At 24.9% G+C, this 26,057-nt stretch overlaps 1 protein-coding gene across 1 annotated transcript in view; it reads left to right on the forward strand.

Annotated features, from left to right (window-relative positions):
• LOC145832155 (uncharacterized) overlaps positions 1 to 25,284 on the forward strand; it is a 48,143-nt gene extending 22,859 nt beyond the window's left edge. Inside the window, exons 13-22 of the mRNA XM_082939510.1 lie at positions 20,860 to 20,975; positions 21,289 to 21,972; positions 22,037 to 22,170; positions 22,241 to 22,333; positions 22,411 to 22,563; positions 23,187 to 23,270; positions 23,507 to 23,596; positions 24,317 to 24,406; positions 24,862 to 25,003; positions 25,167 to 25,284. Of these exons, the coding sequence (XP_082795636.1) occupies positions 20,860 to 20,975; positions 21,289 to 21,972; positions 22,037 to 22,170; positions 22,241 to 22,333; positions 22,411 to 22,563; positions 23,187 to 23,270; positions 23,507 to 23,596; positions 24,317 to 24,406; positions 24,862 to 25,003; positions 25,167 to 25,284 (1,704 nt within the window). The remainder of the gene's footprint in view (positions 1 to 20,859; positions 20,976 to 21,288; positions 21,973 to 22,036; positions 22,171 to 22,240; positions 22,334 to 22,410; positions 22,564 to 23,186; positions 23,271 to 23,506; positions 23,597 to 24,316; positions 24,407 to 24,861; positions 25,004 to 25,166) is intronic.
• Positions 25,285 to 26,057: the final 773 nt, after the last annotated feature.

The raw sequence follows: 26,057 nt of genomic DNA on the forward strand, positions 1-26,057 counted from the left end.
AAGAAAGAGTTTTTTAAACCTTAATTGAAGCAAACTAAAGTTTGCAAAAAAAAAGCCTAGTTATTAGTAAAAGCTTTTGATGAGAGTTTCATATTTTTGGTAAAAATCAACTTAATACTTTGGAAACAAAACCCAAAAACTATTCTTTTTTTTTCAAATATGTCTAACGAGAAATAGATTAAAATAAACATAGTGAGGTGAAATTAAATTCTAAATAAAAGAATTAAACAACGAATTAAAGTAATTTTCCTTTAATTGGTTAAATCTATGTTTTTTTAAAAACAAACAAACTTAATATTTTGTTAGAAACATTTTAAATCTTCCTGATTTTTTTATTCTTTTCTTTCTGAGCTAATATTAAAACTTTACTTCATATTAAATGTGTAATTTGTAGTATTTTGTTTTAAACTGCAATTAATAAGTTTTAAAAAAAGATTGCTTTAAATGAACAATAAATAAATAAAAATGAGGTAGATTTATTTTCCCAAGCACTATACTTTATAATAATTAATCAACTAACTGACAAATTTTCAAAAAAAAAAATCAGTACAATTTACAACAGACAATACTTGAACTTTTTCTTGAAACTTTTTCTCATAAAGCATATTTATTTCAACTATTAAAAAATCTAAATGTCTTTTTTGTGAATTAGTATGTAATTAGACAAGCTTATTTTTTTATTAAATGTTTGTTTTAAAAATTTAAACTTATTCAAACGGCCTACTATAAAATATAAACTAAAGTTTTTTTGATTTAAGCATAAAACTAACTTTTTTTCAAGGAATGCTTATTTTTTAAATTCAATTAAAAACTTAGACTGTAAAATTTTTCAACAACAACTGGGTTGTAACACATCACTTTTAAAAAAACATTAGATTTCAAACAGATTTGTTTATCAAAGCTTCACACTAAAACATGAATGAAATAAGAGAGTAGCAGTGGGTTTTTTTCCAAACAATTTAAGTTAAAACATGTAGACAAAGCATTTAAATGCAAAAAACAAAAGCAATATAACTTTATGAACATTTTAACAAAGGAATGTAAACAAATACTGCATATTTTCAAGTTCAATAAACTAAAAACACACCTGTAAACGATAAAACTAATTACTAAAAAACAAAATATATTTGAAAGAGACTTAATTATTTTAATAAAAGCTTCAACAATAAAGTTAAATAACAAGTTTAATGAAATTAAAGCATGTTTAGTTATAAAAATATTCTATTAGGTCTTCAGCTAAAACACTTTTTTCTTACACGTAAGTTATTTGTGCTTTTTTTTCATGTTTGACCAATACTTAAAGTTTAATTTCCTTTTTTCAAAAATATATTAACTTACAAGTTCTGATTATAAAATCAAAGTTAAATTAAAAAATTAAAAAATCACTTTACATAAATTGGCAACAATTGAAAAATAAGAAGGTTTTCTACAATTTTTCTCGAAACAATAATATTTAAACTCTTGTATACTTAAACTTTAAGCGTAATGAAAAATTTAACCTTAATTCATAACTTTTTGCGAATTGATGCGTAACTAGAAAACTTTACTTATCAATTAACTGTAAATTGAAAACTTATTTAAAACACTTACTGTATAAAACACAAAAATTTTCTTTTTAACTTAAGCCTAGTTTTTTTTAGTTAAAATGATAACAAGTAAATGTTATTGTTTTCATTTTGCATGTGAAATATAAAATTAAAATAAAGATAAGATTTTTATAAACAACTTTTTTTAAAGTTTTTAGTAAATTTTTAAAAAATGAGGAAGTACTAGGTTTTACTTTCAAACGATTTAATCTAAAACACGTAAGCAAAAGCATTCAAACGCAAAAAACAAAAGCAGTATAAATTTACGAACTTTGTAACAAAAGAATGTAAACAAATGCTGCATATTTTCAAGTTCAATAAACTAAAATTGCACCTGTAAAAGATAAAACTAATTACTAATAAAGTAAATACTTTCTTTGTAGCTTAGACTTTATTTGTTAAGTAAATAGCTCGACTTAAGTTTCTAAATTTTATTAATAAAACAATGTTTCACTCGTTTGAAGTAAATCAAACGACATCATCAATTGAATATTAAATCTGTTTTTTTTTAAACATGCAAGAAAGCATTAGGCTAAGCTTTAATTAAACTGTTGTTTCTGCGTAAAAACTAAACAAAATAAATCTTGTAGTTTAAAATATCAAAATAAATCTAAAAATCCTGTAAGTATTATGGAAAACCATAATACTTACAGGTAAATTCATGCTAAGGTTAAGAAACCATAAGCTACTTTATAGTACTATAAAGTTAAATACTTAAAACAAATAAACATACTTACAATTAGCAGGCTTGTATTATTATTAAGTAAATTGTGTTTATATCAATTAATGCAAATAAAAGAGTTTAAACTGTATGTTTAAAGTTTTAAATAAATACGACGAAATTATTCATAAGAAGCAAATCTTAAAAGTAATACGGTGTTACATAGTAACAGTAATAGTATATCGTTTTTAGTTTACTAAATCGTAGTACTTTAAGGACATAACGTTAAACAGCTTTTAAAAATCTAGACAATATATTTTTTTGCAAAACTTGTAGATAAATAGTATTTTATGATATAAATTTAAAACTGTTTGATAATTTAATGAAAACTTTTTTTTAAAAGTGAAGTAAAACAAACAATATGTTAAGTATATAATAACCTATGTTTAAATTTTTTTCTTAAATCTATTAGTTAATTCAATTAAAATAAAACGTTACGTGTTTTGAAATTAATTTTATTTGTATTTAATTTATTACATATCTTTTTGTATCAAAACTCTAGACTAAACTAAAAATATATAAAACAAGCAAATATAAATAACAAACGATAGTACAAACAATTGCTTATATAATAAAGTATCTTGTTTTAAATTTAAACAGAACTATATTCGTTTTATAGTTAAACCTATCAACAACCTTACAAACACCTTTAAGTACTTAACAAAAAAAAATTTAAGCGACAATTACAGCAAACTAAGATCTTCAAAACAAAGTCGTTAGCTTCGTTTTTGATATACAGTTTTAATGAGATTTATTTCTAATAAACTGCAACTTAATATTGTGGAAAACAAACCTCTAAAATATTCTCATAGTAATCTATTTCAAATATGTATCACGAGAATAGGACTATAACAACTTAGGTGATGTAAAACAAATTAATCAAAATAGCAGTGCAGTAAATTTTGACAACGAAGTAAAATGATTGATTAACTTGAATGAACGAAACTATGGTTTTACTTTATTACATAAAATTTTGATTAAATAATTTTACCTTTGTATAAGAATTTAACAGTGTTTTTACTTATTTTTGTTTACATCTTCTTTTCTAAAGTAGGGGATTCTCTTTTGAGACTTTTAAAAATTTTGTTACTCTTACTGAAAAATGTTTAAGTTTTGTAGTACTTTAACTATAAAAGTTTTTTTACAAAGTACAAACGACGATTTAGGAAGTATATAAAAAGTTTAAATTTAAGTTAGAACGTTTTATAAATATATTGTTGTTACTGTTTTATTTTATAACTTACATTTAAAAAAAAAATTTGCCAGATAAGTTATTTATAAACAATTTATTTTTATTATTCCAATTTTTTTAATTTTGTTCATAATGATTTACATTTTTAAAAACTTATCAAAATTTCACCTGTATCGCTTTAAATTTGTTTTTTTTTTTTTTTTTGTAATTTGCATTAAAATTTGTACATTAAGATGTTTTTTAAGTACAAATAAACTTATTTATTTTGTGATAAATATTTTAAATCTTCCTGATTTTTAAACTTTTTTTTGTTGAACTAATATTCCAATATTCCAACTTTACTACATAAAAAATTTGTAACATGTAATAATTTTTTTTATAGTGCGATAAATAAATTAAAAAATTTAAGATTACTTTTAGTTAACAATAATGAAAACATAAGGTAAAAAAAACTTCTCAAGCAATATACTTTATAATGATTAATCAACTAAATGACAAATTTTGAGAAAAACAAATTTCAGTACAATTTAGAACAGGTAGTAATACTTGAAAAATAAGACGTTTTTTACAAACTTTTTCTTACCAAGTATATTTATTTCAACTATTACCATACTATTAATAAATCTAAATGAATTATTGTTTTTATTAGTATGTAATTAGACAACTTTATTTGTTTATGAAATGTTTATCAAAAAATTTAAACCTGACTCAAACGGCCTAATATAAAATAAATAAATTATTTATTTTTAATTAAAGCGTAAAACTATCTTTTTTTTCAAAAAATGTCTAATTTTCTTGTTTCAATAAAAACTTAGACAGTAAAAGTTTTCAATTACAACTGGGTTGTAACACATCACTTTTAAAAAAGCATTAGATTTTAAACAGATTTGTTTATCAAAGCTTCACACTAAAACATGAATGAAATAAGTGGACTTTACTTTTAGATGGTTTAAGTTAAAACCAGGAACAAAAGCAATTAAATGCAAAAAACAAAAACAGTATAATTTTACGAACTTTTAAACAAAGAAATGTAAACAAATTCTGCATTTTTTCAAGTTCAATAAACTAAAAACACACCTGTAAAAGATAAAACTAATTACTAATAAACGAAAGAAAAAGTTTAAAAATGAAACCTATTCTAAAATTTATTTTTTAAGTGTTACCAGACTAACTAACTTCATCTTTTTAGTAAAATAAAAAATAATGCTAAAGTTAGTCTTAAATTAAAGTGAAACTTTTTGCTGATCATTATCACTGCTTATTACTTTACTACTCAAAAACTTATTCAAACTCAATTTACTATAATGTTGTATTAGTTTTACTTCAAAGCTCGATACTTATTACTACAAAAGTAAAAAAATATCAAGTTAATAAACAAATATCAACCTGTATAATAAAAATTTTTTAAATACCTCACTTAGGTAGCTGTGCTAGGAAAACATTTAACTGAGAAAAACAGCTGCTTGTGAATTAAACATATTAATTTAGAATTTATTTATTTGAAACAATTTTAAATAAAAAATATTTATAGCTTTTGATCCATTTTGATAGACAGACGCAAACAAGAAAACTATGTATACAGACCAACATCGAGTAATAAAAATACGTATTTTAAAATATTGGGAATTTAAGTTTAATTTCCGTATATGAATTTAAAACCTTTAAATACGATTTGTTGCGAAAAATCTGGTATTTATTTTATTGGCCTCAAGTCACAAGACTTAAACGAGACAGATACGTTTCAAAAAAATCATTTTTATTTGCTATTTAGCAGCACCGCTTTTTCTTAGCGTAACTTATCATATTTTTGACGATATTTTCATGGCTTTGTATTAAGTCTTGAACGTTGGTAAAGCTATTGTTTTTGTTTTGATTTGCCTTATTTTCAAAGCATCGAATTATATTATCTCAAATTTAGATTGTATACGATATAAACTGCATTGTGTACACTAGATTTTCTCTGTCGAAACTAATTATGTATGCATGTCAGTTTGGTTTGAGTATTTTGTAAATTAAAATGATAAATACTTGACTTGATTATTACCTTGTGTTTAGTTTTCTTTTATGTTTCACCTCTAAAACTCGCACGAAGTTATACCGATTAGTTGTATTACAATACTAGTTACCTTAAATCACAAAATTTATACTTTAAAATAATCTCATTAAAAAACAGTTTTTAAGTTTTAGTGAAACTTTATTTAATGTAATTTAATTACAGAAACGTAAAATTAGTTTATTTAGCTTAAAATTTTCTCCGTTTTTTGTGAAAAATGTTTCAATTATGTAGTAGTACAATATAAAGAAAAGTAATAAAAGTTGCAACAGTGTTTCTATGAATAAGTAGAATAATACAAAACGTAAGCGTTTTCTTTATATTACAAGATAAAACTTTAATCACATTTGGTATGTAAACGAAAAAATTGCACATACATGTAAAAACACTGTTATGTGAAAATCGAGGTTTTTTATGAATGAATATGTTCTAAACTAGATATGTGGTGCGGTTTTCTATAGATTTTATTTTGTGATCTTCAATTAGCATGTAACATATATTTCACTGTAACTAGTAAACAAAACGAAATTAAATTATAACTTTAATTTGTTTAAAGTTAAAATCGGAAAATTCAATAGTCTTAAACCTGTGCTTACTTTAACAAAATCAAAAAGTTATAAAAGGGAAAACTTATAATTAATAAACAAAGTATAACTAGTTAATACCATAACTAACTAACAACATAATACTTTTTTTTTTTATTTAATCAAACTCTAAGGTATTTTTCTACAAAGTATTATGTTTAAATTTGAATAAGTGTTTGATTTTAATTAACTTTTTCTTGTTTTTCTTGTACTTTTATTTTAATGTTAAACCTGAAATATTTTAAACCTTCAATTTGCTTTAAGTAACCGTAAAATTCATGTAGACGAATAGTTAATAATCATTACTTAGTCCGAACTAAGCTTAAAACTTGTTAAAAGTTATAAGTTTGTATGATTAAATGGCAAGCATTAAAATTTTTGATCTATACTTTTGGATAATAACCTTATTCATATAAAATCAATACAAGTATAAGAAGTATTGTACAAAAATTATTATTCTGTTTAAAAATATTTAAGCTTTGATTCTAGTACAAGTATTCACTGTTTTAAAGCTCGTAGTATGTTTCAATATTAAAAAAAAAACATTTTGACTTTTTAGTGAACTTAAGATAATGTGTTGATAAAATTCGATCCGCAACCGTTGCGACTTAAATAAGAAAAAATCCGAGTTTACGTCTACCGAAAGCTTATGGTCTGATAATCCAATAATATAATCAAAGTTTATACTTACTTGAGCTTGTCTCACGGTATTCGAAGGTATAGGCTTAGGTTCTGTAAACTTTCGCCGATTTTCTTTGAATTTTTTTGAAAACGGTAGAAGTTTTTTGTGTAAGTTTTGTTTTATTTGATATATATTTCATCACTGGAAACTATATAATGTACAAGCTTTTGTCGTGAAAAATAATGATTAATTTTATCACATTACTAGTAACTCAAGCCATAAAACACATACAAAAAGTTTAATATATAAATAAATTGTTTTTTTAGGTAAAATTTTATTGCTTTTAGAAACATTTTTTTGAGTTTGTTGTATTTAAGAGGTTTTGTTTTACAAGTTTAAAAATCTAAAAAAAAGACTCTACAGTATTTAGTTTTTACTTTATTTCTTTAAAACAACGCTTTTGAATTAAGCTGTTAAAAAGTATTAAAATATTCTGTAAAAATTTAAAGTTAATTTACTCATAAAAATCGATCTTCATTTAAACCAGGGGTCAGCAAACTGCAACCCTTAAAGCGGAAACCTGCTGCCCTAATGAAAATTTTAATAAAAATAAATACGCTTTTATTTATACGTAAACTTTTTCTCTACACCTCCTAATAAAGAATCTAAAATAAAATAAAAACGATAATTTATAACTGTTTTAATAGTTTAAACGACGTTCGCTATAAAGATACGTAATCTTACTTATGATTGTATTTTTGTAATAGAACTATTTTTGTGTCACAAATTTTAAAAAAAGCAAACTTGCATTTTTAAATAACTTTGTTTCCTAAAAACGCTATAAAAATTTTACTTGGATGTAGTGATCTTACATTTTTTGATCAAAACGTTGGTTTAAACCCCAGAGGTAAAATATGCAACCTTGGATGTACCTTCCACCTACAAACATACTTATGATAAGTAACAAAACCTTACAGTTTGTCACTTATTCCGTTTCTTAGAAACTATTATTGCTAATTATATCATATTCTTAGTTTAAATAGTATGCAATTGTTGATTAATACAATTTTTAAGTACTTACGGCCCGCAATAGACTTTTTTATCTTAAATGCGGCCTTCGAGCTCATTTTTGAGGAAAACATTTTTAATATAAAAAGCTTTTAACTTTTGGTTTAAACTTGCATTTAAGCATTAAAAAGAGTTAAAAATTTCTTTAAAGCTCAGTAAAATCAGCATAAATGACAAAAAAACGTTACTTGCAAGCAAATTTATCTTCATTTATTTTTTAATACACACCCCTTTTTTATGCCTGCACAACTTATTTATAGTTTAACGAACTTTGTCAAACTTTTATTTATGTTTGGTTGATAGTTGGGATTATGATTAATTATATTTTACGAGTGAGAAGAAGAAACTATAGTTTAGTCAAAACATGCGGTTAATCACATGAAATTTGTTTTTTGCTTTTTATTAGATTTTAAATAAACATACATAATACTAAAATAATTAAGACAAACACAAAACGTTTAGAAATCACTTTACTACTATTAAATTTAGTTTCAAACACATAACAAATTTTTACTTTGTTTCTACAAAAGTATGTGTTTTAAGTAGCGTAAAGCTTCCAAATGAAACTTTACTTTGATAGTTTTTATTTCTGTTTTTTAGAAACCAAATTTTCATTTAATAGCTCTTAAATGTTCTTTTAGTTATATTTTGTTATTTCAGTTTTTATGTAAATTTACTAAAGTTGTAAAAAATATTTTGTTAAATTTTAGCTTACGCCAAAAACTTATTTTTTTAATGAGTTAATTCTTTTTTTAAATAAAAAGTTTATATACACTTTTACACATTTGCTTCGTTGACTAATTAGATTAATTAGTCTTGGTTTTTAATTGCTTACATTTCAAACTGTATAAATTTATCATTAAACTATGTTTAAATTTTAAGATAATGTTTAAAAGCTTAAAATAAAAGCAAACGAGTTACAAACTTTATACTTTTGAAGTAATTAGTTTATTAAAATTAACTAATTGTTTTTTTTTTTCAAAAATTTTTTAAAAAAATTTTAAAACTTTTTAAATTAAAATAAAAAATTAGATTGTTTAGAACTATTTATTTATATTTTTGTAAGAAAAAAAATTATATAGAGAACCAAGAATTTAAGCAAATTGTAACTAAACAAAAGTTTTTTCTATAAATCTTAATGACCTGAAAAGAGAAAAGTCTTCTATAAAACAATTAAAATAGATGAAAACTTTACAAGTATATTTTAACATCAATAAGTTTGAACTTACTACACTTTTGTCAATTTATTTTTATTAAAATTTAAAAATACTCTTTAACTTACTTTTTTTGTTTTTTTTTAATTAGTAATATACTGAAATTGGTTAGAAAAAGAATATTTCAATGACAAATGTTAATTAAAAACATTTTAAAGTACATTTATTTTATGTCAGTTTAATTAAAAATCTTAAAGCTTTATTTGACTTTTAGTAAGTTCTGTACATAAAATGCTTTGTTATTACTAACAATAATAGTCTTCAGCAAGTAAAAATACGAAAGCTTTTTTTTTAACTTTTTAATATAATAATCATTCTTAACATTTCTTTTTTGTTCTAATTTTTTCAACATTTTTGATATGATTTGTTTTAAACCTTAGTAAAAAAGATAATAAACATAAAACGAATGAGTGAGAATTGTTATTTACTGTTATTTAGTTAAGTGATTTTTTTTTTTGTGATCAATCACCGAGTTAATATCTAATAAAAAACATAGTAGTGAGAATAAAATTAATACTGGTTTATTATTGCAAGGTATATATTTGCGCTTTAGGAATTCACATAAAAGCATTTAAGATGTAATTTTCACTACATAGTAAAACAATCATAGTAAATTTTAAATGTTTAAGATTTGCATACTTTAAAATGATAATAATTTTTACAAGGTAAGTAAGTAAACTAGTTTTTTGAATGTTTTAATAGTTTTTTGAGTAAATTTATCATATGTTATGTGCATACTTTTAGTCGATTGACCATTACTAAATGGTATAAACTATTTTGTTTAAATTTGTTAGAGAGCTAATATAGAATTTATTTTTACTTTAAATTTTATTCTTTTAGTTTTCATCACTACTATTTAGCAAGTTTTAAATAAAATATAGTTTCGTATAGTTTTGTACTAATTAACTTTTAAGGTCTACTAAAAAATGTGTTTCATTCCTTAAAATAAACTAATTTGATTCAAAGATTAATAGTTAAGTTTGTTGTTTTAAAAGTTTAATTAGAAAAGTATGTAAAGCTTTTTTTATACTTTATAAACAAGTTACTCTTTCAAGCTTTTATCATTTAAATTTAACTCTTAAAATGTTTAGTGCTATCAAAAGTATTTTTTTAGTACATTTTTTTTTTAATCTGTTTCAAAAGATCGTATAATAGTATTTAACTAAAGCAAACTAAGTTATAGTATTACACTATTTAGTAAACTAATAAAATTTAAAATCTAACTGTTTTCTTTTAAAACATTTAAATAAATATAAATATTTGTTAGTATAATGAATATAAAACCCAAAAGTTTAAATACCCACAAACTGTACAATCAACAAAGTTCTAGTAATACTATAATACAACATAAACTTATACAATATAACATAATATGTGCAACTTAAATAATTTACTAAAATATATTTTATTTAAAAAATACTATTCTTAGAGTAGTTTTCTATAGAGACATTTAAGTATTACGTGTAAACTTTTTACATTTTAAATAAAATTTTAAAGTATAGGTTGTTTGTTCGGTTTATAAAAAAAGAATAAAACAAATAATATAAAATACTTTCAGTAGTACTTTTACTTACACAGTTTTCAAAATGAGATTCTTAAGTTTTATAGACATTAATTTAAAAAAGTTTCTTGAACTACAATTTTATAATAAAAAGCTACCCTTACAAGTGAAACTAAAAACAGATAAAAGTATTCTTTCATTTTAAACAATTTCTGCATCAAAACAAATTTAGTAAATAAAACAAAGTTTACTACAGTTATTATTTTAAGGAAAATTATTATAAACACTGTGGTTCAAATTAACACAAGCGTAACAGAGGAAACAGCTGCTAATAAAGTATCAACTCATGAACAAGTAGTTAAGAAAGTTTATGACGCAATAATTTAAAACATGAATGCAGGTTAGTACAATTAAAACAAGCAGTTCTTCTTTTTTTTTATTTAAATCAGTTTACCTGTTTTAAAGAACTTATTGTTGAGGACCTTGTTTAACATTAAGATATTTTTGTCATAAAAAAGTTAGTTTTGGTCAAGTAGTTTTGGTCGATATGAAAAGTTTTCAAGGAAAACTGATTTAACTTTTATAAAGTTCATTAACTATTTAAATTATTTTTTCCGCAAGTTTTCACATTATCGCAGAAAAATACTTATTTTGACTCTGAGTAATTTTAGCCTATCATCGTAAACATTGCTATGCGCATGAAACTTTTTGACAAACTCAAGGTGTAAAGTTGTTTATTATGAATAATATGCCCAAATTTGAAGAGCTCTCTGTACAGATACCAACTAACATATAAAAACGTTTATTAGTTACATTGTTACATATATATTAACATCGATCTAACTAAAACACAACTATAATTAGACTTATAAAACCATGTAGCTTTTCTAATTTTCTCAACAAATTAATCAACTTAGTTTGAAAAAGTTTTTGAAGATTAATTTCACACATTTCACTGACGTTATAAAAGATTGTTTTATACTGCAAAAAAATGAACGGGCCAATTTTTATAATCGATGCTACAGGAATATGTTTAAAAGGATAACTAAGATTAAAATTTGAATTTTTTTTACTGGTTTAGTAACGTATGTATTAAAAAATAACAGAGCTGAAAATTATTTTAGATACCTTATAGTATTGTGAATAAACTGCTTATAGGACACTTTTAATGCTGATTACAGTGAAATAATAGATTCGAGAGCTAAAATATGCTACTAAAAATAATTAACATTTTAGTAACTAACTACAAAATTTTCCATATGACAAATTTATTTCAAAGAAAAATTAAGAAACAATTCATTTTTTAAAAAAGTGTCGATGTCTATGACCTACATGAAACAAAAATTATTTTGTAGACTATTAATGATTAGTAACCTTAAAAAGTTGCGTTGAATTTTTTGTTTTATTTAGATAAATGATATTAATAATAAGCAGTTAATCAATTAGTATTAATTTAATCGTTTTTAACCAAAATTATAATTTTCATAATTAATTGGAAAAAAAAAGTCTAATAAATCGTTTTAGTAAGGCTAAACTCAAAATGGTGTGATTTTTAACAAAAAATCATTATCTAAAATTCCGTCAATGTAAAAAAAAAACATACTTTAATTAGTTAATTAACTTTTGTTAACGTTATTTCATCGTTGTAGAATAGAAAATTAAAACTTTCTAGTGTTGTAAACAAATTTCTATTGTTTGATATAACGTTTAAGAAAAATTTTAAGTCCTAAGTTTTGAAACTTATTTGATATAAATTTATAAAAACATAAGTAATACGTATTTTTAAATTAATGTTTTGTAGTCAATAAGTTTTATAACTAAGTATGAAAATTGCTCTGCCGTTATTTCTCTATAAATTTTTAACTTGTTTTTATTTTTTAGTTTAACATTAAATAAAAGTATACTTAAATAATTAAACAACACTTTCTATTCCATATCCTGATGATAATCCAGCCATATCCGCTAGAATCATTTTTATAAAAAGTTACTTTTCGTTGCTCGTTACAAGTTTGACCTCCAGAATTGAAGTAAAAGATGGGAAAAAAAGATTCATGTATTTTAGTTGATAGTTCAAGTAGAATTAGTTTGATTTTCTTAAGTTGTAATGAACTAAATAATAATTCATATCTTTTATTTTAAAGTTTAAAAATTTAAGGTTAAAATTATGTATTTCAAGTTATAAACAAAACTTTCTAATAACTGGTTTGATTTAAATTATCATTACTGTTTTTGTAGTTTAGTATAATTCAGTATAATACTATTTTAATGTTATTCACTATTAGTTTTTATTTTTGTATGACTTATCTAGAAAATTCTTTTTTTAAGCTGTAGCTTTGGATCTTGGTTTAGTGTTTAGAAGTACATCAATTTAAATAACAATTGCAAATGATTAAAGAACTTACCTAAAATTCAAAGCCTGGAGCCAGTCTCTGTAAACTTATATATAAAGTTATTTTTTATTTTAACACATAATGGAATTGTAGCACAATTTTTAAGAACAAAATCAGTTGTTTGGGGATATATAAAAATTATAGTCAAACAATTTCATAAACAAGCAGTTAAAAATTATAAATGATACTCAAAAGACAATAAACATAGAATGGTAGATTAGAATTTTTATGACTTTTGGTTCTGGAAGAGTAAAAAGTTATTTAATTAAAATTCTTTAACAAAATTGATTGCATTAACTCAAACTTACTAAGAATTGTTGGACAAATTTCAGTAATTTTATTTAAGCTTTTTGAAAAACTCAGACTAAACTTTTGGTAGTACTTAAGTGATTAAGTTGATTCACTTTTGTTTAAATTTTTATTTGAATTTTAGCTTTGGAATGTCAAATTCAGTTTCCAGGTAAAATTTTAAACCTTGCAGCTTTAACACACATTTTAACTTTATTTGGAACTATGGTTTGAATTTTTTTATAGAATAAACTGTTTAGATTTAAGTGATCAGATTGATTTTATGCTGAAAGATTAAAACAAAGTTTAAACGGTTGAAACATCTATTTCAAATCACTTTTATACTAAATTGTAAAGTATGAGCACATGAGTCCTACAGAAAAGGCATATTGCAAGGAGGCATAAAAGTTTTTAAAATGGTTTTTTTAAAAGTAAACTTGGGCTGGCTCAGAGCAACTTATGCTGACTCAGCTCAACTTTTGCACTCATTTTTGCTAATACTTTTGCTGTATTACTTACGAGTGGCCACTCTGTTACTGGTTTAAAATAAAGTTTTTTGCTCAAATGTGGGCAAAGTTTGAGATGCAGAACTAAATTCAAACAAAAATCAATTGTTTTCTAAAGAGAGAGCAAATTAGTCTTACCAGTCTTTCCTTAGTTTCATAAATCCTATATTGCTTTGGACATTTTATTGTACTAATGAATTTTTGCTATTTTAAAACTTTCAATTTTTTTTAAACAATTTTCTTTTGTATGACCCTATCTGTAGTAAAATATCTTATCATAACTTACAATGTACTTGCATCTTTTGAAAATATGAAGTCATTTCATTGCAACTTATAAAATGCGATGTGTTAGGTAAGTTAAGTTACCATATCAAACATAAACCTAATCAGTCAACGACAGTATCATTTCAATGTTACATAAGATAATAAAATGGAATTTATATACTTGATAATTAAATTTTAAATTAGATATTTATTCAGTTTGAAATTATTATATTACCACAAGTCCTAACAAAAAGCGTATTCTGTTAATTACCCTTACCTGTTTTGAGTTTTTTAGTTAAAGATAAAACCTGGGGCTAGCATGTTTAGAAAAAAGCTTTTTTAGTTTACAAGTTTGGTACACTAAATTATCTTCTTACAATATCGGATATCGTTAACCGATATTGTTTTAACAAATGTCGCAAAAAACTTTAATAATCGCATAAGGCAGTAAAACAGTTGGTGAAATCTTGATTTGTTTCATATTTACTAGTGAATTTTTGAAAAATCAGTAAATTCAGATTTTATAGCTAACAACCCAGAAAAATTTAAATTTGCGAAATAAATTTTAATTACACCTAAAAATATTTGCTCTAATCGTTAAATTTAAGAAACATTTGTACCGTTATTAAAACGTGTATTTAAACATTAGTTATTAAAAAACTATTTTATACACACTAATTTTACATACTGAAATCATTAACAATTTATTTAAAATCCTAGATAAATTTGAATTTTTGAAAATTCACGTCCATTCACTTATTTGTATGTAATTGTATTTGTTGCGTAGTTAAAAAAATCAAAGCACAGGTTACAAAGTTTTCCAAGTTGTACACTTTTAATTGAACTAAAAACTAAAAATAACTTTACTGAGTTTGTACTTAATGAATTTCATTCTTTTAAATTGCATATTGTCATAATTTAAACTGCCATGTAACCGTATAAATAAGGATACTGTGAAACTATCTAAAGCGAAAACCTAGAGAAGCTTCATTTGAAATGACTCTACTTTGAAAACAAGTTTACATTTAGTTGTAATCTTTCAAAGAAAACATTTTTTCCCATTTCACCCTTCTAAAGAATTACCAATGTATAATGCAATTATTGATGTTTTGGCAGGACTATACATAAAAGTGTTTCAAGTTATAAAATTAAAATAATCTAGCAAACTTGAAACTTTAACTCAAAAAAAATTTAACTTTTAAACTGTATATAACATGTTAACTTTTGATAAACTAAATTATGTTCACGACTTTTCAGTTTATATTTATTTATGTAAGTTAGTTTTTTATTATCGTTTTTAACATGTACGTATATTTTAAGAACTAATGTAAATTTAACGATATTTGGAACTTTTTTATGAATTCTCAGTCAGAAATATTTGCATCGATGTTGTTTGGTTGTTTAAACTTTATTGTTGAATTTTTTTATATATAAATTGAACTTATTTCAGATATTTATCCAAATTTGTTAAAATATTTACATTGAAATTTTTTATATATATTAAACTTGTTTCACATATTTATCTATATTTTTTTTTAATAATATTCAAGTTTTTTTAATATTGAATTTTTTAGTACAACTTATAAATTAAAGCCTTTTAGAGTTTTTTTTCTAATTAAGTTAATAAAAGCTAGTCTTAAGAGTTGCTTCTATGTTAAAAAATTTATTCAATATTGATTTTGATTTAAACTAAAAAAAAGATTAAAATTTATTGATAGGTTTTAAGCATAGAACCAAAGTCACTGAGTTTCAAAGCGAACGGATTTTCTAACTGTGATTGCCATTCTAATAGAATTTTCTATCTAAATTTAAATAATTTGAATTTTCTGTACTAGAATATTATATTTGAGTAAGATTCAGTGGCGTGTCTAGACTTTTTTCAAAAGGGGGTTCATAATTTTTTTGTTCTTAGTTTCCCTCTTAAGTACGCATTTCTAAGGTATGCACTGCCAGTTAAGTACGCATTGTAAGTACTACGCAATATTTAGCTGAAAAACTCAGTGTTCAAAATGTTTTTTTCTGCTTAAAAATTTAAAAAAATACATATAAGTAGAAATTTTTTTAATACTGTATTAGATTTAGACAAATTAAAAATAAAAGAACCAGTAAAAAGTTATGAACTTACTAAATGGTTTTAAATTGATTTAAAAAACAAATGTTTTTTCTTCAACTGTTACAGATATAAATAAGTTACTCAATAAAAAATTGACCTTTTTATCAGAAAATAATATAATTAATTGATTAAGACTAGAATAAATTTTTATAAATAGAATTTCAATTTTGAATTAAATGTTAGTATAGATGGAGTTTTAATTAAATGTTTGTAACTCTTTATATTTATATATCTATTTATAATAAAAGTAGATTTTTCATTTACACCACCTGGCAATTTATTCTTTTATCATATAATGGTATTTTAATATTTTTACTTAAGTTTTTTTTTTTTTTTTTGTTGGCCACAAAGTTAATTCTTGATTTTTTGAAACTTTTAACTCGGAAGTATTTCATAACCATCATTAGAGTCCCTGCACCATCAGGCAAACATTTAATTATAATTTAAAGGTATTTTAATATAATTGTATTAGTTTAAACATTTTTTTGTGAAATTTCAAATTTTATAGATTAAGTTACTTGAAAAAAATATTTTTATTATGAAAAAATTTATAAATGTAGAGAGTTTAAAATTTAAAAGAAAAAATTGTAGAACTCCATCTATACTAACATTTAATTCAAAATTGAAATTCTCTTTATAAAAATTTATTCTAGTTTTAATTATTTTATAATATTATTTCCTGATAAAAAGGTCAATTTTTTATAGAGTAACTTAGTTATGTCTGCAACAGTTAAAGAAATAAAAAACATTTGTTTTTTAAACTAATTTAAACCATTTTGTAAGTTCATAACTTTTATTAGTTCTTTCAGTTTTAATTTATCCAAATTTAATACAGTATAGTAAATAAAGAAATATAATATTTTGTTATTACTACTTTTTATTAGTTTTTTTTTGCATTAATCGTTTCATTTCTTTTCATTTTTCAATGCAAGGATATTATATGTGCAGCGATTCTATTAATGGTTTTGAAAACTTTATGAGTTGAAAATTTAAAAAAATCAAGAATCAACTTTGTGGCTAACAAATATACAAAAATAAAATAACTTAAATAAAAATAATAAAATACCATTAAATGATAACAGAATAAACTATCAGGTGTTGTAATGGTCTTAAGGTGATTTTGAAAACTCTTTGAATTGAACTTTTCAAGGTTTAAAAGCTTCAAACAACATTATTATATACAATCAACTAAGTAAAATAAAACTTTAATGATTACATTGGAAATTTTTTAGGTAAAATTGTACTTACTAGTTGAATAGCAATACTTAATCAAAAGTTTTTTACACTAAGAAGCAATTTGTAATGGCAACTAAGAGCATCTTAGTAAAATGTTTCCTAGAAAAAAAATGCTACTTTAAAAATTTAACCTATTATCACGTCACAATTAAAATTTTATTTAAAATCTACTTCAGCTGGGCAAAAACGAGCATTTTTTATTTATGAAGCTTATAATCTTTCAGTGTTATAAATTCAACATTCATTATTCAAAGTTTATCAAATAACCAAAACAAAGTCAATAAACAACGTTTTAGTGTTATTCGAGGAACCTTTTTTTCTTTTTTTTTTTTTTTTCTTGGGGTTCACAGGAAACATGAAACCAGTCATAACACGCCCCTGGTAAGAATCACAGTTTGAAAATTCCCTCTTATCTATGTACTAAGACACTAAAAACGTAATTAAAAAAGTACTTTAACCTATTTGTATTTTCTAATGTTATTGTGGACAGCTTTTGTTTCTGATAACTTAGAATGAATAGCTTTGAAATATTGAAGTTATAAATTTATAAAATTATAAATTATAAACTTGAACTCAAGTATATTTAATTATGTGTTTCTCTCTTCTTTATAAAAATACATGTTTTTTTACAATCATATTATGGTTAATAAATATTGCAACACCAAAGTAGCTTAAAGTATAAAATTTCTCATTTTTAGTGTTTTCTACTTACATTTTAACAGTTTTACTATTAATTTACATAGTTTTTTGATTTTTTTTTCAGTTTTTCTTGATTTTTGTACTTAATACAGTGGATTTAAATTGACAAAGGTATAAAAAAAATTAAATTTTTCAATGCCATATAAAACTAAGTCATAGTGTTTAACAAACAATTTTCGATATTGCAAACTAAGTTTGTATTTGTAAGGAAATGAGCAAATGGTTTTACTCTATGTTTAATGATTTTTAGTATATTTTAATTAAATTTCTGTTTTGATATTATATGTATACATATGTTTAAAACTAATTAAATATTTTGATCCTGAACTAAAAATATTTATTATTATGTTTAAATATTTATTTTTAGTTTTTTTTTTTAATATATTTTAAGTTTTCTCCTTGGTTTATAAATACAATTTTTTGTTTTATAATCTTAAGCACTACTTTATTGTTTTTTTTTTATTTCTCCGTATCAATTGTAAAGTAAATAAAAGTTCTATTTGATGTTTGTTAACAAACTGTTGATTCAAACAAAGACAAACAAACATGAACAACTTGCCAACAAAAATATAATAATTTTTTGTGCATAGATTATTTTTACAATGGTTTACCGTGCGCTGCTTTTCAAATTGTTCATTTTCACAAAGTTAAATAAGTTCTGTATATTTATAACACATTAACTAGTGAATTTTTACAGATTTTAGTTAATTTTTAATATAGCCCCCAAAATGAGAGAGAGAACTTTTGTAAGTTATAATTTATTATTTTCATTTTGTGTAGTTGTGTTTAGCTCATTTTATCTCAGGCTAGTTTCAACATTTTGAAAAAGTTAGATTATCTAAACTTTTCTAAATTCTTTAACTGAATAATAATGAAAAATTTTATTATAAATATTAGTTTACTTCTACTAATTAAGTTTTTTAAATGTATCATCAGAATGATGTTTAAGCAAGAGGACTAAATCTATAATTATAGACTGTTGTTTTATAAAAAAAACAACAAACAAATGTTTTTGTTTTAAATTGTTTATGTATAAAAAAAGTTATGAAGTAATATGGTAAAACTAAAATCTTGACATGAACTGGTTATCAGTGTGCAAGAAAGCCGAGGCTTGCTAACAATTTGGTAAATAAAAATAGTATCCCAAGTTTTAAATAGGCAAATATAGTATTTTTTCCATCTATTAATTTTTTACATTTAAATCACAATGAGTCTCTCTTTTTTGAATACTGTTATCTCATATTTGACATATAAATGATGAGTAGCTGTCAAATTTGCAGGAGCGTACAAAATTGCACGAAGATGCTTTTGCACAAAGACAATTTTGTACGGAGGGTCACTTTTGCACGAAGACAATTTTGCACGGATTAATTTTTTGTATAATTTAGTTTTCATTTTTATATAGTTTTTAATTGTTTTTTTTTTTACTATCACTGTTACCCTTAACCCTTACCCTCGGTCAGTAACTTTTTGATTTTTTTTAATTAGTTTACTGTTAGTTTTTTTTTCCGTTTTTTTTTTTTTTTTGGTTTTTTTTACTCTCGTGCAAAATAGACCTTTGGTGCAAAACTGTCTTCGTGCAACTTTGAACCATTTCCATAAAAGATATGTTGTACAAGTATTCGTATTAATCTTAATGATAAGCAAAATTTATAGTTTTGTAGTTTTTTCATATGGCTAGTACAAGTTATTTATATTTGCTTGTCCTCGACAAGACTTTAAAAGCAGGGTTGCCAACAACCTGGAATTCTGGAAAAACAAGGAATCTGAGGAATTTTGAAAAAACCTGGACTTTTGAACAAAAATCACTAAAAAACCTGTAATTTTGAGTAAAAATCTCTTAAAAACCTGGAAAAACCTGAAATTTTAAACAATTTTTAAATTTTAAGTAGTAAAGTTTTAATTTGATACAAAAATATACCATATAGATAAAAAATTTGTCATCATCAAATTTTTTTATTAAGAAACACACGTAAAGTAGCTTTACAGTATTTTTTCATCTTGTTACACTACTTAGCAAAGTTGTTAACTTTAAACTTAACTTTAATCTAAACAAAAGGTAGACCCAAAAACGTGTACTTTTAAAAACCTGGAAGAAGTTTCTCAAAAAAATTTGGCAACCCTGTAAAAGGTATCCAAGTGGTGTACTACTTGATAACCGAAAGTTTTTTTGTGTGCCAGGTGGTAAGACCATATTTTTGAGCCCTTTTTTTGTCGTTCTGTAAATTATGTATTAAAAGTTATTAAGCATGCTTATATGCAAAGATTAATTTCATCATTAACATTAACCCATGCTGCAATCAAATCTTAAGAAATAGAAATAAAGTTATTATTAAGCAAAGTTATTACCTTATAAAAAACATTTCACAAAAAAAGCTAAAACATTAAACTGAGGAAGTTTTTTGATAATACAAAAGTATCAAACTTACGTTTACAAAACCGAACTATTTTGATTTTGTTGTCTGTTTTACTCTAACAAAATTTATCTACACGCTTTTAAAGTTCAGTTCGCAAAAAAATATTTCTCAACTACTTTCTAGCATACAAAACCAACTAAGAGCAACGCAAGTATATTTTAATTATTGTTTAAAATTCATAACATTTTAAACAATAATTTAAATATACTTGCGTTGCTCTTGGTTGGTTTTATATGCTCGAAAGTATATAATTACATGGTTGTGAAATGTTTTTTTAATGTTTTTTAATAATAATAATAAAATATCATTATTATTTGAATGTTGTACTGTCGTAATACTTTTATACACTAAACTACACATGATCCGCCTCTAGTTCACACACGAGTTATCTAAAATTTTTCACAGCCGTGGCAACCGGTCCCGCAGACCATCCTGAAAGGTTGGAAGGTCGAAGTTTCAAAGAGACCCGGCGACATGAATGATGAGTACCGGTTCACGTCACCGGGAGGAGAAAAGCACAGGTACTTTTCAATTTTTTAATTAATAATTAAATTAATTAAAAATAATGATAACGATTTAACGGCAGTGCAGTTGGAATTTGTAGGAACTTAAACACAATGACTTCGTAGATAATATTTTCAATTTTTACAAGTATAACGTTAAAATTAATTTGAAATAATAATTAAAAGTTTTTAGCAATAACAGGTTGTAAGTATGTGTATAAATATTAGAAATAATTTATGTTTAAATAATCATAATAATAATAATAAAAGTTACACTACATTTTGATCTCATTTGCACTCGCGTGATTTTTGTTACTTTTTTTTTTTGCAGGTCTCTCATGTCAGTCAAGAATGCTTACCCGCAACTGGCGCCTCTGCTGGAGGGACTGTCCAATGACCTGACGCCGAGGGCAAAAGCAAAACAAACTCCAAAAAAGCAGAGAAGGCAAACAGCAGCAAGACCTTCCGCTAGCCGGAGGCAGGAAGTTCAAGCAGCAGTTGGGGCAGGACCTTCCGCTAGCCGGAGGCAGGAAGTTCAAGCAGCAGTTGGGGCAGGACCTTCCGCTAGCCGGAGTCAGGGAGTGCAAGCAGCAGTTGCAGCAAGACCTTCCGCTAGCCGGAGTCAGAGAGTGCAAGCAGCAGTTGGGGCAAGACCTTCCGCTAGCCGGAGACAGGAAGTGCAAGCAGCAGTTGCAGCAGGATCTTCCACTAGCCGGAGTCAGGAAGTGCAAGCAGTAGTTGCAGCAGGACCTTCCACTAGCCGGAGACAAGGAGTGCAAGCAGCAATTGCAGCAGGACCTTCCACTAGCCGGAGTCAGGAAGTGCAAGCAGCAGTTGCAGCAGGACCTTCCGCTAGCCGGAGTCAGGAAGTGCAAGCAGTAGTTGCAGCAGGACCTTCCACTAGCCGGAGTCAAGGAGTGCAAGCAGCAGTTGGGGCAAGACCTTCCGCTAGCCGGAGACAGGAAGTGCGAGCAGCAATTGCAGCAGGACCTACCGCTAGCCGTAGATCGCAGAGGTTGTAGACTCATGTAGCTCATCGGGTCTTTTTTATTGTGTGTTGTAAATTTTTATTTTTTCAGATCGAGAAGGCAACAAGTCAAGCGTGAGGTCGCTGAGGCAGGTGGAGCCGTTGAAGAAATGAACGATGCTGAAGAAGTTGATGGATGCGGAGAAATGGAAGGAGCAGCTGAAAATGGAGAAGGTGATGCGAATGGTAAGCAAATAAATTGTCATTTAATGAAAGCTAGTTAAAAAAAATTAACATTATTGTTTTATTTTCAAAGGCAACGAAGCCGAGGTACGAGAAGAAAACGAAGAAGATGAAATGGTTGAAGAAGAAGCGGAACAAGAAGATGGTGATGGAGCCGCTGAAAACGGTAAATCAATTGATAGTTGCTTGATTGAACATACATGCTGGTTGAAATAGTAATTATTAAAAATTTTTGCAAATAAGGTCATGGAGGTGACGCGTTAGAAGCTGATAGCGATGGAACGCAGCAAGTTGTCCAAGGAGGCGGAGCGAATTCTTCAAAAGTGAGAAGAAGCAGAAGACTGGAACTAAGATCACAAGGAGTACAAGCGCGTTCACAACAGGAGGAGTTTAGTGGTAAGTAAAATAAGAAGTAGTTGACTGTGCAAAATTAGGTAGTAATGTTTTAAGTAAATTAAAAAGTAGTTGACTAGATAAAAGTAGGTAGTAGCAGTTTTAAGTAAAATAAAAAGTAGTTAACTAAACAAAAGTAGGTAGTAGAAGTTAGAAGTAAATTGAAAAGTAATTAACTATATAAAAGTATGTAGCAGAAGTTTTAAGTAAATTAAAAAGTAGTTGACTAAACAAAGTAGGTAGTATGAATTTTAAGTAAAATAAATAGTAGTTAACTAAATAAAAGTAGGTAGTATAAGTTAGAAGTTAATTAAAAAGTATTAAACTAACTAAAAGTAGGTAGTAGAAGTTTTAGTAAATTAAGAAGTATTAAACTAACTAAAATTAGGTAGCAGAAGTTTTAGTAAATTAAGAAGTATTAAACTAACTAAAAGTAGGTAGTATAAGTTTTAAGTAAATTAAAAAGTAGTTAACTTAACAAAAGTAGGTAGTATAAGTTTTAAGTAAATTAAAAAGTAGTTAACTTAACAAAAGTATGTAGTATAAGTTAGAAGTAAATTAAAAAGTAGTTAACTAAACAAAGTAGGTAGTAGAAGTTTTAAGTAAATGGTTTTAATTTTTCATAGGATACGAAGGAAGAGACCACGAAGACGAAGATGACCAGAATGAAGATGAAGAACGAGAAAATGGTGGAGATAACGAAGCTGCTGGTAAATAAATTGAAAGGCTTTTGTTTAATGAGACCACTATAAACTGCTTTCAAAAAAAAAAAATCAAGTGCATGAAAACTTTTAGTTTTTTTTTTGCAAGTCCTAGTTGTAGAACTCAGTATCATCATAACAACTCAAGCGCGATTTATTTCAAAACTTTAAAAACATAATACTGTCAGACAGACGAGTTAAATACAAAATTGATGGAAAATCATAAAAATAATTAAATTTTAAAGGAGACGCAGGAGTAGATCAAGATGCAGTAGGTCAGGAGGACGAAGAAGTTGGTGACGGAACTGAAGAAGGACAAGAAGCCGGTGTAAATAGTAAGTAAATTAAAAGTTGCTTGATTTGATGAAACTATTTGAAATTGTAGTAAATAGTAAGTAAATTAAAAGTTGCTTGATTTGATAAAACTAGTTGAAATTGTTGTAAATAGTTAGTAAATTAAAAGTTGCTTGATTTGATAAAACTAGTTGAAATTGTTGTAAGTAGTAAGTGAATTAAAAGTTGCTTGATTTGATAAAACTAGTTTGAAATTGTTGTAAATTGAAATTTGCTGGATTTGATGAAACTAGTTGAAATTTTTGTAAAGAGTAAGTAAATTAAAAGTTGGTTGATTTGGTAAAACTAGTTGAATTTGTTTTAAATAGTAAATTAAAAGTTGCTTGATTTAATAAAACTAGTTGAAATTGTTTTAAATAGTAAATTAAAAGTTGGTTGATTTAATAAAACTAGTTGAAATTGTTTTAAATAGTAAATTAAAAGTTGGTTGATTTGATGAAACTATTTGAAATTGTTGTAAATAGTAAGTAAATTAAAAGTTGCTTGATTTGATAAAGCTAGTTGAATTTGTTGTAAATAGTAAGTAGATTAAAAGTTGCTTGATTTAATAAAACTAGTTGAAATTGTTGTAAATAGTAAGTAAATTAAAATTTGCTTGATTTGATAAAACTAATTGAAATTGTTCTAAATAGTAAGTAAATTTAAAATTGCTTGATTTGATGAAACTATTTTAAATTCTATAAATTTTTTAACTTTTAAAGGAGACGCAGGAGAAGATCAAGATGCAGTAGGTAATGAGTACGAAGAAGTTGGTGACGGAACTGAAGAAGGACAAGAAACCGGTGTAAATAGTAAGTAAATTTAAAGTTGCTTGATTTGATAAAACTAGTTGAAATTGTTGTAAATAGTTAGTAAATTAAAAATTGCTTGATGTAATAAAACTAGTTGAAACTGTTGTAAATAGTAAGTAAAATTTAAAGTTGCTTGATTTGATGAAACTATTTGAAATTGTTGTAAATGGTAAGTAAATTAAAAATTGCTTGATGTAATAAAACTAGTTGAAACTGTTGTAAATAGTAAGTAAATTAAAAATTGCTTGATTTGATGAAACTATTTGAAATTGTTGTAAATAGTAAGTAAACTAAAAATTGCTTGATTTGATGAAACTAGTTGAAATTGTTGTAAAAAGTAAATTAAAAGTTGCTTGATTTAATAAAACTGAACAATTTTTGTTTAATCAACTTAATTTGCTTTCACCAAAAATTTTAACAAAACATGATATTAAAAACAAAGTGTTATTGAACAGATGAGCAAGGAGTTTTGGCTACAATCGATGCACGATACGCTGCCATGGCCATATATGAGAGCGACTTGTATGTCGCTCTCATGAGGTCCATCGGAGCTCGACCAAGCATCCGCAATTACGCAGTGAACCTCCACTCCATCAGGTTAATATTCTAAGTTGTTGATTTTTTTATTCTATGTAAAAATTTGTGTAGCATTGCTAAAGTTTTAAGCTTTTTCCTTTACACAACGTGTCAGTAAACTGTTTGGTATAATATTCATTTTACATTTAAAATTATTTTTCAACGAAAGAAATAACTTTATCAGGTTCATCGCTTCTAAATACCACAATCTCGACTTCATCCGGGACCTCAGTGCAGAGCATGATGGAGAAAGGGGGGAGTTCTTCAGACCCCTGTACCAGAACCCCATCTTCAGAAAATAGTGAGTATTGCTTTCCATGTAGTTGCCACAGTTTACAGCTTTTTACAGCTACATATTGCCGTTGCGTTGTTATATGGTACATCTTTGCCTTGGGAGTTTTTATAGTAGTAAATATTGCATTTGATTTAAAGTTTTATGGTAAATTTTTGCTTTTAGGACTTTTTATAGTAGTAAATATTGCATTTTATTTAAATTTTTATGATACATCTTTGCTTTTAGGACTTTTTATAGTAGTAAATATTGCATTTGATTTAAATTTTTATGGTACATTTTGCCTTCCAGCCTTTTTTGGCAACTATGTGGTTTCAGTGTTCCTATTTGAGTTAATTAAACTTAACATGTGTCTTTGAAAAGCAAAGCTTGAATTTAATTTTGTTAGGCAATTACATAGTTTTTCTTAATAAAAAATCTTTGCTTTTGATTATTAACTTTATTTTATAAAATTTTTTAGTACATTTTTAGGTTTTAGATTTTTAAAGTTTTAAATATTGCCTTTATTTAGAAAAATTTTATGGTACATTTCGCTTTTCAGGCGTTTTTTGGCGACAATTTGACTTTATTGTACTAATTTGAGTTAAGCAAAATTTTGATAAGTTTAAAAAATATAGTTAAATTTTTTTTGTATATGTTTAATTGTTCTAGTCAGGTAAAAATCACTTTTACACTTAACTTAAGCCTTTCTTTTTTAAAATTGAGTTTTATATTTGATTAAAGTTTCAAGCTAATTTTGTTAGGCAATTACATATTTTTTTTCAAAATAATTAGTATTTGCTT

This window comes from Thalia democratica, chromosome 3 (genome assembly GCF_965202585.1).
Source record: "Thalia democratica chromosome 3, ktThaDemo2.hap1.1, whole genome shotgun sequence".
Taxonomy (NCBI): Eukaryota; Metazoa; Chordata; class Thaliacea; order Salpida; family Salpidae; genus Thalia; species Thalia democratica.